The sequence below is a fragment of the Bos indicus genome, chromosome 11 (assembly GCF_029378745.1).
Source record: "Bos indicus isolate NIAB-ARS_2022 breed Sahiwal x Tharparkar chromosome 11, NIAB-ARS_B.indTharparkar_mat_pri_1.0, whole genome shotgun sequence".
NCBI classification, from domain to species: domain Eukaryota; kingdom Metazoa; phylum Chordata; class Mammalia; order Artiodactyla; family Bovidae; genus Bos; species Bos indicus.
Window position 1 is genome coordinate 73,704,558 of NC_091770.1, and position 14,844 is coordinate 73,719,401.

General features: G+C 40.5%; 1 protein-coding gene across 10 annotated transcripts in view; it reads left to right on the forward strand.

Moving 5' to 3' along the window:
- Window positions 1–14,844, forward strand: part of DTNB (dystrobrevin beta) — a 241,798-nt gene that overhangs the window by 188,335 nt on the left and 38,619 nt on the right. For all 10 annotated transcript variants that reach the window (XM_070799008.1, XM_070799007.1, XM_070799015.1 and 7 more), the window contains 3 exons: window positions 7,159–7,244; window positions 8,109–8,222; window positions 13,368–13,464. In XM_070799008.1, coding sequence (XP_070655109.1) covers window positions 7,159–7,244; window positions 8,109–8,222; window positions 13,368–13,464 — 297 coding nt within the window. The remainder of the gene's footprint in view (window positions 1–7,158; window positions 7,245–8,108; window positions 8,223–13,367; window positions 13,465–14,844) is intronic.

Consider the following 14,844-nt stretch of genomic DNA (forward strand, 5'->3'; position numbering starts at 1 on the left):
AGGAGATCCTAGTACTCCTTTACTGCAAACAAGATAAATCTGTTTACACCTGATAGTTTCTGATGCCAATTCTCTAATTCATGTGAAAATGATCCTTGTTAGAATGGTCTTGAGACTAAATTCTGATATGGCCCCTTTCATCTTCAGTTTATTTTCCTAAGTGTAGTTATCTTATAAATATTGGGTCTCTCAGGGTGGAGTCTTCTTAACTAGATTTCTATTAAACAGACGACTTCTAATCTGCTAATCTCTCACTGATACAAGTGCTTTGCATAAAGTGGGTGTAGTGCTCAAAAGAATTTATTTATAGCCTGCCAGATAGGCTTTGTATTGATTTTTTTTTTTTTCAAAACACTTCACAAAGAAAGACCATTAAATCACTTTAGCAGCCGGCATTACACCCTATGAAGTGCTCCAACATCAGACCCTCACATCTCCCCAGGTGGCAGACATGGCCACCGAAACCTCTTCCAAACAGAGACTGATCCCAAACCGAGAATTTGTAGATTGCTTAGATGAACCAAGAGAGCAAATTTGTTTTCCTGAAGCGCCTAGACTCCTTTTTAAAGCAGAAATACAATGTCTGGAAAATCTTAAAATTTCATCACAAACATCACTAGCATTTGATGTAGTCAGATGGTTTTTTGTTTATTTGTAAAGTTTCTTTATGAGAAAATTAAAAACTCACTATGGACAACTTGGAAGAAAAGTGAAAGGAAAAGGAAACCATTATCCATTGTCATGCTATCTAACATTTACACATTTTTGAGACTTTTTTTCCACAGAGCCCAGTCCCAGACTTCACAGCCTCATCATCATGTCAGCTGCTCCACCCATACACTATTCCAGATATATCCTATGGCTTCTTAGAATTAAAGATAATGGTATTTTCATGTGTGTTTGGCACACATGTGATGGCTTTAAACCCCTACAAAATCATCATTGTCAAACCTAGCTACATATTATAATCTTGTGTGCAGCACTTAAAAAATACAGAGATTCTTGGCCTGGCCTCAGATCACTGAATGCAGAATCAATGGGTTTAGCAGGGTCTATTGATTTTCATTTAAAAAGCAAAAAGAAAACTTTCAGTCTTTTGATTTACAGTTACCTTAGGAACCACTGCCCTAAAAAACATTACTGGATTTTTGAGAGAGGGAAATACTAATAATCCATAGCCCTCCATAGTCTAGGCAAGGCTGAAGTGATGGGAGGGCTGCCCTGGGATGCAGTGAAGTCTAACTGATATCAGGCATATCTCTGTAAAACTCATTCTGCCAAGTTCATCCAGACAGAAAACTTCCAGTCTCTTTTTAGGAGGCTCCAGAAGTGCATCCCAGCAGATGACAGTTTGCTGACTATGTTGGCTTTCCTTGGTTTAATGGTTTTTGTTGTTCAGTTGCTCAGTCGTGTTTGACTCTTTGCAACCCCATGGGCTGCAGCATGCCATCCTTCCCTATCCTTCTCTATCTCCAGGAGTTCGCTCAAACTCTTTGAGTTGGTGATGCCATCCAACCATCTCATCCTCTCCCACCCTCTTCTCCTTTTGCCTCCAGTCTTTCCCAGCATCAGGGTCTTTTCCAGTTTGCCCAGTTTTGCTCAGTGAGGTTTTGTTCCTTATCCTGTATTTTTCAACTGTGTCTCCATCTCATTAAAGATGATGGAGCTCTGTAAGATTACCTAAACCTGAGAGAATACTGGAGTGAGTAGCCATTCCCTTCTCCAGAGGATCTTCCCGACCCAGGGATCAAACCCAGGTCTCCCGCATTGCAGGCTGATTCTTTATGGTCTGAGCCACCAGGGAAGTCTAAGAGAATACTAGGGTAACAGGAAGGGATCTTTTCCCATAAATATTCTAATTTTACAGACAAGAGAATAAAGGTATATAGGAAAATAAAGTAGCTCAAAGTTTACATGGCGAGTAAGTAACTGACCCTAGGATTCCTAACATTGCACAAAGTAAATCTTCCAGTTGGTAGCCAAAGTACGGTTTGTTTGTTTGTAATAAACTTCATTACAGAACAGTTTCAGATTTATAGAAAATTTCTGAAGCTAGTTCAAAGAGTTTCCATATAACCCATGTTTCTTTTCCCATATTAGTAACATCTTACTTTAGTACAGCACGTTTGCTGCAACATGTTAGTATATGATTATTAACTAAAGTCCATGCCGCCTGCAGTGCAGGAGACCTGGGTTCTCTCCCTGGGCCGGGAAGATTTCCTGGAGAAGGAAATGGCAACCCACTTAGTATTCTTACCTGGGAAATCCCATGGACAGAGGAGCTTGGCAGGCTCCAGACACTGAGGTCGCAAAAGAATCAAACTTGAGTTAGCAACCAAACAACAACAATGTGCTTTATTCAGATTTTGTTAGTTTTTGCCTAATGTCTTTTTTCTTTTCTGGGGCTCCATCCAAGGTACCACATTTCATTTAGCTGTCATCTCTCCTTAGGCTCCTCTGATCTGACGCTTTCTCTGACTTTTCTTATTGTTTTTTGTTTGTTTTATTGGAACATAGTTGATTTGCCATATTGTATTAGTTTCAGGTATAGAGCAAAGTGATTCAACTATACTTATATGTGATATATAGGATTATTTTCCATTATAGCTTATTACTGACTTTCCTTGTTTTTGATGACCTGGACAATTTTGGGGAATGCCCTTTAACTGCGACTTGTCTATTTTTCTCATGATTAGACTGGGATTGTGGGTTTTGGGGACGGAGACGTAAGTGCCAGTTTCCTCACTTCACATCTTACTTGTATAGTATCCGCGTCACTTATCTCTGTTGATGTTAACCTTGATCACTTGGCTGAGGAAGCGTTTGTCAGGTTTCTCTGACATAAAGTTCCTCTTTTTTCCCCTTTCCACACTGTCCTCTTTGGAAGGAAGTCACTGTGGACAGGCCACACTTAAGGAACAGGGAGTTAGATTCCACCTCCTTAAGAGCAGAGTATGTACCTATGTTATTTGGAATTAATTCAGTGTTTCCCTGTTCAAAATCCTGCAGTGGCTTCATGCCACATGTGGAATGGGATGGAAACTCCACCCCCTGATGAAAAGGCCCTTTGTGATCTGGCTCTCCCAGTTTATCTCCCACCCTTGCTTCACGGCTAACTCCCCTCCATCGGTACTGACTGAACACACCCATCTGGAGCACTGTGGGCCTTCACCCTTCTCTCTGCCCAGCAAGCCCGAGCCACCAACCCCCACACCTTCAGCTGGCTGGCTTCCTCGGTTCACTGAGTCTTTTAAAACTACCTAATTTAAAAAGTCTTCTATTTTAGTTTATTCTGTTTCATCACCCTGTATTTCTTCATCAAATTTATCGCTACTGATGTCCTACGTATATATATTTCTTACCTTTCTTTCCCAGTGTAATGTAAGCTACATGAGGGTAGAAGCTGTATTCAGGCATCCCCAACCTACGAGCCATGGACCAGTACCTCCTGTCAGATCAGCAGTGGCATTAAAGTGTACAATAAATATAATGCACTTGAATCATCTTGAAACCATCCCCCCCGCCTCCCCATTCCATGGAAAAATTGTCTTCCATGTAATGGTTCCTTCCGCCCGAAAAAGTTGGGGACCACTGCCTTATTCACTAATGCATCCCTAGTTTCTGGAACAGTATCTAACACATAGTAAGTGCTCAGGAAATATTTGTTGAATAAATGAATGAAATATTTAATTTTTCAAAGAAACCATCTGTAGGTCTCTTCTGGCTAAAGTATTCCATGTTTTTTAAAACTAATTTTCCATCATTTTCTCTGGAGGCATTTTAGGAAGGGATACCTGGCTTCGTTTTGTTTTTTTAAGGAATACTGTGGTGTCTAAGATGGTCAATAAATAAAATCCCTACGTTTCTCTATGATTTAATGTACCTTGACTAGGTTTGATATTTGTCTGAATGAAATAAGCCATCATTCAACTCTCTCCACTGGGGACTCTCCCCGTTGTTACATCCAGGTGAAGGAGCTAGGGTGCAAGTTGCTCCAGGTGGGACAACTAAGGGTTTGAATCTTCTTCCACCTCTACTTTTTTGTGTGTGTTTTATAAATTTTTATTTATTTAGTTATTTTTGGCCATTCTGAGTTTTCGTTGCTGTGCATAGGCTCTCTCTAGTTGCAGAGATCAGAGGCTACTCTGCATTGTGGTGCACGGGCTTTGCGTTGCAGTGGCTTCTCTTGTTTTGCAGCACAGGCTCTAGGCACTCAGGCTTCAGTAGTTGTGGCACACAGGCTTAGTTGCCCCATGGCATGTCGGATCTTCCCAGACCAGGGATCGAACCAGTGTCCCCAGCAGTTAAGGCGGACTCTTGACCATTTCACCACCAGGGAAGCCCCCACCCCTACTTCTTTATGTTTGAGTAACAGTGCTTCTTGGTGCCAAAGAATATTGACTGGTTAGGAATCACTATTTTTTTAAGTTAATTTTTGTTGGCATATATATAGTTGCTTTACAATGTTGTGTTAGTTTCTACTGTACAGCAAAGTGAATCAGCCACACATATACATATCCCCTCCCTTGTGGACTTCATTCCCATTCAGGTCACCACACTGCATTAAGTAGAGCTCCCTGTGCTGTATGGTATGTTCTCATTAGGAATCACTGTTGATAATCATTCTTGATTTGTGCATTAACTTCCTCTCTGACAGATGCTTCAGCATTGCAGTCAGACACTCAAAACTAAAAAGATTCTTTAGAAATGTCCAGTGAAATACTTTGGGGGTTTTGATTGCTTGTCATTATATGAAACCAGTTCCTTTCAGAGTTCATTTCCTCATCCATAATTTTCCTTGGTCCCACTCTGATAAGGAACCATTCATCTTAACTCCAGTCTTCAGGATTTGTAAATCTATTATTCATAGCAGGTTTAGTCTCAGGCTTGCCATTTTTCTGAGGTTCAGCTCAGGCTCTCACAAGACTATGCATAGACAATAGAGAGAACTTGCTCAGTTGGCCACTGGTCCACTCTTCCTGTAGGAAGAAAGATCACTTTTTTCCTTTTTAAAAAAGAGAAGTATCTGGTAATTTGATTTTTAAAAAAAGCCTCCTATTCAGATTTGCTATGCTGTTTTACCTGTGTTTATTTAGGAAGTTTCACATGAAAAGAATTACTGATTGCATCTTTAATCCCTAGATAGGAAACAAGGTTTCTGCTTCATCATATATCATGTGTATACATGAAGTGTAACCATACCAGAGCCTTCATTAGAGCTTCCACTGTGGCTAATCAATAAAAGGGAAATGTCACCTAGTCATCCCATTTTCATATTTTGGGTTGATTGACTTACATATTCTTAAAGGAGGTAATCAGAGTCAAAAATGTCAGTGGATTTGAAAATCAACCGTAATGATTTCTCCAAAGATATTTAGATGGCCAGTAAGCTCGTGAAAGTATGCTGAACATATTACTCATTAGGAAAATAAAAATTGAATTCACAGTGTGTGTGTGTGCTCAGTAGCTAAGTTGTATCCAACTGTTTGTGACCCTATGGACTGTAGCCTGCCAGGCTCCTCTGTCCATGGAATTTTCCAGGCAAGAATACTGGTGTGGGTTGCCATTTCCTTCTCCAGGGGATATTCCAACCCAGGGATCAAACCTGTGTCTCCTGCATTGGCAGGTGGATTCTTTACCACTGAACCACGTAGGAAGCCCGAATTCACAAGGAGATAGATTTTATACTCTCTAGGATGACTATGGTCAAAAAAAATGGACAGTAACAACTGTTGGCAAGAAAGTAGAAAAATGGATCTCTCATATATTGCTAGTGAGAATATAAATTATTTGTATATCGTTAAAAGTGCAGCCATGTAGGAAACAGCCTTGGCAGTTCCTCAAAAGACAGTTACTATATAACCCTGTAGTTTCACTCTTATATACCCACCAAAATGAAAGCATGTCTCTATACAGAAACTTGTCCACAAATGCTCATAACAGCATTATTCAAAATAGCCCACTGAAATGGAAACAACCCCAAATGCCCATCAGTTGTTGAATGGATGGACAAAATACTAGCTATCCATATGGTGGAATATTATTCAACCATAAAAAGGAATAAAATACTGATACATGCTACGACATGGATGAACCCTGAAATCATTTGCTAAGTGAAAGAAGCTATACTTAAAAGATCACATATTGCATGAATCCATTTGTATGAACTGTCTAGAATAGGCAAACCCATAGATACAGAAAGTAGATTAGCAGTTGTCACGAGATAGTGGAGAGGGATGTGGGAAGTGACTGTGGGTTTCTTTTGGGGGTGGTAAACATGTCCTGAAAGTAGATGCTGGTGATGGGCTCACAGTCTTATGAATATAGTTTCAAACCACTGAAATGTAGACTTTAAAAGGGTAAGTTTTAAAGCATGTAAATTATATCCTCATTTTTAAAAAACCCACAGTTTAGATACTTCATGTTCACTCGGATGGTTAAAACCAAAAAGACAATGACAGGTATTGGCAAGGATATGAGGAAGTTGGAACCCTCCTTCACTGTTGCTGGGATTGTAAAATGGTTCAGCCACTTTGGGAAACAGTTTGACACTTTGTCAATATGTTAAATACAGAGTTACCATGTAACTTAGGAGTTCCACTCTTAGGTATTTAATCAAAGGGGATGAAAACACACATCAACACAAAGATTTGTAAGTGAGAGTTCAGAGCAGCTTCATTTGTAATAACCAAAAGCTGAAAACAGTGGAATACTATTCAGCAGTTAAAAAAAAAAAAAAAGGAAGGAACCCTGATTCATAGAGCAACGTGGATGAACCTCAGAAACATACTAAGTGGAAGCCAGAAACCAAAGAGTACATGTTGTATCATTCCATGTATATGTTTATAGAAAAGGCAAAACTGTAGACAGAAAGCAGATCAGTGTTTGCCTGCTGTTGGGGGTGGGAGTCGTAGTTTACTACAAACTGGCATGAGGGAACTTTCCGTGGTGATGAAAAATGTTCTAAGATTGGACTGTGGTGCTTGGTTTGCATACCTTTAAATATACTAAGACTCATTGAATTGTACACTTAAAATGGGTGGATTTTATGGTATGTGGATTATACCTCAAAAATCTGTTTAAAAAAAAAAAATCAGTCCATCTGGGGCTCTGGATATATTTGAATCAAAAACCAAAAACCTTTCTTCCTCACTCTAGACCCGTCCTCCCACTGACTTGAGCTTTAACTTTGATGCCAACAAACAACAAAGACAGCTTATTGCAGAACTGGAAAATAAAAACAGGTAAGAATGCAGAGAGAGGTCAAGCCAGTCTATAAGCCCAAGATTATCATGTAAGTATCTGATTCTTGTTTTCCTTGCAGTCTAGATGGGTTTTGACCACAAAGGAAGATTCCACCTCGGTTAAGATAGGCCAGCCCAAGTCTTGCCCTGGACGCTAATTTGTGCTTGAACTCTGCATGCAGTTCATTCTGGCCGTCCACAACCCTGCTCACATGCCCTCGGGGAAATTCTTTTCCCCACCCAGTGTTCCCCTCTCACCATTCCTTTCTCTGCTCTACTCCGGGAGCCTCTGCTCTGTCTCGCCATCTCGTCCTGGCCCGTGATGCTGCATGCGACTGTTTGGTCTCTCACAGAAAAGCCATTTACAGGCTTGGAGCCCAAACAACACAACATCACGCACTGAAAAGACAGGAACCAGGATGGGGAGGTTGGACAGAACAGAACAGGCATCGTGGAGGAAGGGGCCACCATCAGCTCTCGGGGTAGGGGTTGGGGGTCAGGAGAGGAAGCGAGACGGAGGAAGACTTGAGGGAAATATGCACTAGACCTGCGTTAAGAGGCTACAAGTTTCCCCCAGAGAGGAACTGAGTATTCTAGTTGTCATTTTTCTTCTGTGGAGATTTTTCGAGTTTTTGAGGAGAAGATTTATATGACTTTTTCTACCACAAAGGGTTGTTTCATTGAGGAACTATCAAGTGTGGGTATTTTAAGATGACGTCCATTTCACGTCTTGGTTGTTCAGAAGCACTCAGAACAAGATAGAGGCAGCACTAGTGGAATAAAAACTTGTAACAGGAAAGAGAGAGAAAGAGACTGCTGTGAAGCATCACATAGCCATCTCTTTCACCCACCCTGTCTATCTAGAGAGATCCTGCAGGAGATTCAGCGCCTCCGTCTGGAGCACGAGCAGGCGTCCCAGCCCACCCCGGAGAAAGCCCAGCAGAACCCCACGCTGCTGGCCGAGCTGCGGCTCCTGAGGTAAGTGAGCATCCTGCACCGCCATCCCCGTCATAACCTGCTCTGATAGGAGTTCATGTCTCAGGAAACCAAACTAGTGGGATAGGATCCGTTCATCCTTACATCTAGTCATGTTAAAACGAATAGATGAAGCATTCCACTCATTCTGTTACTGCTTCAGATGTTTGAGTTCCTTTATTAATCATTCTGCGATCTCCTGCCTTCATTCCAGAACTAGGTAAACACCAGCCTCCAGCTCCACCCCAAGCAGAGCAGTGTTTATACTTCTGTGATTGTTTTAAGAAGCCCAGTGTGCTGCACTCCATCTTCTTATCTTGAAACTAGTCTGACTTTAGAGACCCTTGGCAAGGAATAATGCTCTCCCCGTCCTTCGAGTATGTTCTCTAGCACTTCATAGATCAGGAGTTCGTGGCGGGAAATCCCCTGAGATGTGAAACCAAGTGGGAATCCCTTACACTGTGGCTGTGGTACCTTCCAGTTCAGTTCAGTCACTCAGTTGTGTCCAACTCTTTGCGACCCCATGGACTGCAGCATGCCAGGCTTCCCTGTCCATCACCAATTCCCGGAGCTTGCTCAGAGTCATGTCCATCAAGTCGGTGACGCCATCCAACCATCTCATCCTCTGTCGTCCCCTTCTCCTCCTGCCTTCAATCTTTCCCAGCAACAGAGAAAAGGGTACCTTCCACTTCAACATAAACTCTTTCAAGGAGTGAGAGACCAAGGATGTGGGATCAGGATGGGGGTAGAGAGCAGCTTCAGCTCACACTTGGTGCTGTTTTCAGGGGAATGAAGGCATCTTCCAGAAGAGTATGACATGAGCACGATCAAGCAGTGTTGTGTGTGTGTATTAGTCGCTCCATCGTGTCTGGCTATTTGCGACCCCATGGTCTGTCCATGGAATTCTCTAGGCAAGAGTACTGGAGTGGGTTGCCCTTCTCCTGGGGATCAACATTCATAGGGTCTTATTTCCTATCAGTCCTAGAAAGATGTGTGCACCTTCTTCCGTAAGTGAAGCCATTATGGAAACTAAATGAATGACTTGATTCTCACCAGACCTGTGGATTCCCAAACAGTGGATTCTTTCTTGCATAGGTTGTAACCTTTGGCATCCCACGGTCGATTTCTAATGTGCCATCACCTGGATTTCTACAGAGTTGAAAGTCTTTCCTTAGTTCTTCCTTTGATTTAGATCATTTGGCTTCCCAGCCATGATTTTGTCTCTTAAAGAATAGAGATGATTGTTTTTTTCTAATTATCCTTCTGTTTAGATTTATGTCATTAATAGATAAGTCATCAAGAATTTAAGCTGTGAAGAAGAAAATCTGTAGAGATACAGAGATTCCCATTCTCCAAAAAAGAAATTCAGTTGAGTTTCTGAATTTAGTCGGGCTGAGATCTTGGTGGCTCTGGGTCCGCTGTCGCACATTTGGGAAATCAACACAGTTGGTGTCGTATCAGGAAGGACGGGAAAACAGAAGCTGCTGACTCGGAGCACAGCTCCGATAAGATACAGCTAGCTGCTTTCTTTCTCCACCTCAGCTCAGACACAGGTGACTATCTTGTATCTAGAAAAGCAAAAAACTGTCATACTTTAGTTTCACTGTTGCTGGGACTGGGAGTGCTGAAAGGGCTTCTTTATGCTAGAGAGATCTGAAAAAATCGTAGACCTAGAAGAATAGACAAAGGGCAGAATCCAGCGATGTGACATCAGGCAGTAAGAAGCAGGAATTCAATCTAAGTCCAAGGAAGGTCTAAATTCTGAGAAATCAGAAAGTATTTAATCTCAAAAGCTGCTTCTGTATCACTGAAAAAAAGGGACAGTTTAATAAAGTGTGCTAGAGCAATTGCTCATGCATAAGGACACACATATTGGCTTTCTTTCTCACACTTATATACAAAAAACACCGGCAGATGGATGAAACGTGGAGACAAAAATGTTAAAACTTCTAGAAGAAAACGTAGAAGAGTTTCTTTAGAATTTTGGAATAGAAACTAATTTCTCAGAATTACTAGCCATGAAAGAAGTTGGTAAATTCATCTAGATTAATATTACAAACTTTTGTTTATCACACGACGCATAAAGGTCAAGATTCATTTGTAGGTTCTGACATCCTTCTGGTTTTGATCTATGTATATGAATACAGGAACTGCCAATACCCAGTTAGTATAATAAAACAAGATAGAGAATTTTATCCTTAGGGTTAGTGGTTATGAATCCTGACTGCCAAAATTGTCTTTTCCCCCTTTATTATTTTTAGTGGTATATTTGTTATTATAATAATATATGAGACAAATGAGTAAGATATGAAACATAACGCTAAAATGAACACCCAGAAACCCACACCCTACTTGAGAATTCACATATTGCTAAAGCCATGTCATCTGTGTAAGTGCCCCCATCTTGTCTCACTTCCTTCTGCCTTCCCCACCAGAGCTAACCTCTATCCAGAATTTGCTTTATCATTCCCTTGCTTTTTATTTTTTTATTTTTTTTTTTCCCTTGCTTTTTAAACAGTATTTTCAGATATGTCTGTATGTTCACACAATAGAGTGTCTAGTTTTGCTTTCTGTTTTTTGAGCTTTATTGAAATGAAATTAATATACAGTCTTCTGGGCCATTTTTCCTACTTAATATTGTTCTTTAGGATCCTTCCATGTAGTTGTAAGAATTAATAGCTGTAGTTCATTCATTTTTGCCATTTTTTATTGTAATTATTTGATGCTGCATAGCACAGAGAAAGAATACTGCATCCAGTCTTGGGGGTTCAGGGAAGAAAGACTTTCTAGAAAATTGAATGAGTCAACTCTTTATTGAGTTTATACCTGTACTGGAAATTTAGGGAGTATGAATACAAGAAGACAATGATTCTATCTTAAAAATTTATAATCTTGTTTTGGAAACAAAACATAAAATAATTTCTAATCAACTAAGTAATACTGTACAATGTTAATGATAAGTAGTGTGGATATTAGAAGAAATTTGGAAGCAATTTGTCCCCCAAAGGTGGTGGAATTTGGGCTGAACCATGAAAGGTAGGTATGGTTTGAATGAAGTGTGGGACAAAACATTTAAGATTAGATACAGAGTTGGGCTTCAGCAAGATTCCCCAATAAATATAACACATTTCAGAGAGAGGAAAGAATCTTGAAGCTAAGAATTTGTTTTCAGCCACCCAGTGAATTAATCTTTAGAGTGCCAGTGATGGGAGATAAAATTAGTTGGATAATTGAGACCAGATTCTGAGAGCCTTAAGTGATAGGTCATTGGAAATCCTTCGAGAGCTTCAAATAATGATTTCATTAAGTTCACGATGTTAATTGAGTCCACACTGGATGCATGATATTCTCTTAATCATTCAGTTTATGCAAAGATGAGTAAGGCTCATCCCCTGACCTCAAAGATTTTGCATCATGGTATGAATGACAGCAGTACAAGGTAAAATAAATTAAGTGCCCCAGAGAAGCACCGGTTGCTATAGTGATTAAATAAGCAGGATCCGATATCCACTGAAGTAATCAGGAATAGTTTCCTGAAAAGAGTGACGTTTAGGATGGACACTAAGGAATAAATAGTATTTGGAAGAGAGCAGGGGAGTACTGAGTTGTAAAGTGATGCCATCTGCTTAGGAAAAAGTGAACCATGGCTGGACGTCCAGACACAGAAGAGAAAGGGCAGTAAGGAAGTGAGGATAAAATGTAGGTAGAGTTTGTAGCAGTATTCTCTCTGATAGAAGTATAGTGTGAGCCATCTGTGTACTAAACTTTTTCTAACCATGTTGAAAAACTAAAAGGAAATAGGTGTCATTAAAACTTCTTTTATTTAACCTGCCTAATCTAAAATATTATCTTTTCAACATTTAATCAACATTAAAAATTATTGTGATATTTTACTTTAATTCACACTAAGTTTTTAAATCCAGTGTGTAAGTTACACTTACAGTACATCTCAGTTCAGACTAGTGGCCAATGGCTATGCAGGGCAGTCAGTGATGCTAGAAATTCTACTGTTCAGATTATTACATGAGATGATGAAAGGAGTACAGCTTTCCTTTGAGTAGCATTGTAAAGGCCACAGAATGCTTTCATGTCCATCATCTTACTTGATCTTCAAGATAGTGCTGCTGTAGGGACTTCCTGGTGGTCCAGTGATTAAGACTTCAGCTTCTAATGCAGGGAGTGTGGGTGCAATCCCTGGTTGGGGAGATCAGATCCCGCAAGCCTCACCACCCAAAAATTAAAACATAAAACAGCAGCAATATTGTAACAAATTCAATAAAAACTTTAAAAATGATCCACATAAAAAAAGCTTTTTAAAATTTTACTGTTAGTAATTTATTAGTTCCATTTTAGAGAAGAGAAAACTGAGACTCAGACAGGTTAAGTGACTTGTCTAAGGTTGCATAGTGAGTAAAATGGTGGGCCTCAATCTCTTGATTTATATTCCAGTGCTTTTTCCCAGTCATCATAGATGAAATTAGGATTAGTCAAGCTAGGAGACCATTGCATGTGTGAGATGAAGCATACTTGGATAAAGTCCGAGAAGCAGGAATAGAAAGATAGACACGTGATATTCAGGAATCATCTGAATTGGGTGCCTGATGAAATCTAGGAAATGAACGGGAAAGTATCAAAGAGGATCAAGTTTTTCAGCCATAAAAGCTTAGAAGAAAAAGTAGGAGAGATGGGGAAATTGAGAAAGAGAACCATTTAAGAAGGAAAGTCTTAAGTTTGGGTTTGGACAGGTCGACCTAGACTTGATGGCATGAAATCTGTCCTCAGGGAAACCAGGTTCTCTGAGACAGAGTCATCCTCAACTCTGTCACACTTTCTGAGCCTGATGGATGGTTCTGGGAGCACTAACAACTGAATCCCATCTTATCTGAGCAGTTTTCACATATTTTTCTCCACTGTTAATTTAAATTTGAACTAATTTGTATAAAGTATTTGACTTCCTGAAGAATTTTAAAAATGACTTTAATAATATTAACAATACTCTTTTGCTCTACAGCAATGTATACTTTCAAAGGCAGTTTTACATGCTATTCTCATAGCAGTAAAGTGGGCAAAACAGATATATCACCATTTTATATGTCCAGTATCAGAGCTTCATCTCTTCATTTCTCATGAACGTTTCCTTTCTGACAGGCAGAGGAAAGATGAACTGGAGCAGAGGATGTCAGCATTGCAGGAGAGCAGGAGGGAGCTGATGGTCCAGCTGGAAGGGCTGATGAAGCTACTGAAGGTAAGACCAGCGGCTGGGCTCCTCCTCCCACCTCAGTTCTTCTTGTCCATCTTCACCCCCAGCTCAGCTTCTGCCTTCCCTGTGATGTCAGAACAGGATGAGGCTAAAGGGTTAACTATTTAAAGCCCAATTACAAAAAATCAGTAACCAGAACCAGAATGATGTGCTTTTATGAATAAATAAGAATGTTTATAAATAAGATATTAGCTATATATAAATGAGTATTTCTCAATTATATAAAGTTTCTTTTAAGACAAAGCTTCAAATAGTGTACTTGCTTACTTACCAAATATTGTGTGCTATTTTAATAAGCTATTAAAATAGCTTATTAAGAGGCTAATATAGAGGCTGCTGCTACTGGTAAGTCATTTCAGTTATGTCCAACTCTGTGTGACCCCAGAGACCGCAGCCCACCAGGCTCCCCCGTCCCTGGGATTCTCCAGGCAAGAACACTGGCGTGGGTTGCCATTTCCTTCCCCAATGCATGAAAGTGAAAAGTGAAAGGGAAGTCACTCAGTCGTGTCCAACTCTTCGTGACCCCTTGGACTGCAGCCCACCAGGCTCCTCCAACCATGGGATTTTCCAGGCAAGAGTCCTGGAGTGGGGTGCCATTGCCTTCTACATGTTTGCTGCTGCTACTGGTAAGTCATTTCAGTTATGTCCAACTCTATGTGACCCCATGACGGCAGCCCACCAGGCTCCGCCGTCCCAGGGAGTCTCCAGGCAAGAACACTAGAGTGGGTTGCCATTTCCTTCTCCAATGCATGAAAGTGAAAAGTGAAAGTAAAATCGCTCAGTCGTGTCCGACCCTTTAGCGACCCCATGGACTGCAGCCTACCAGGCTCCTCCGTCCATGGGAGTCAAACCAACCTAATCAAACCAACTCTAATTGATAATTTTGCTCTATTAGGAGCAATAAAATAGCAGATAGCTCTAGGTTTGGTATATTGGGGCTTGACAAAATATAGAATAATTTCAGTCCTCACTACTTTTTATTGAAAAAGATATTACAGCACCCATACCCTAGAGCAAAGGCATGCTTGGCATTTAAATGTCCTCACCTGGACAGCTTGCCTGGCACTGAGTGGAAATATTTACCAGCCCTGTAGCAGCAATACCAGGATACATTTGTTTATGCTGTAAATTCCTACTGTGTTTCTGTCTATACTCTGAAACCATTGTATTTCATGGTATGTCACAGTTAGAAGCCAGAATGGAAATCCCAGTGTGTAGTACCTCAGAAGCCAGGCTAACGGGGTGGATTTAATCCTGTGATAAGGTGAAGTCATTAAAGGCTTTGAAAACAATACTTTAGGAAAATGTACACAGCAGGTCAGTAAGAGGAGAAACTAAAGGATAATAGGAGGCTAGTGAAATCAT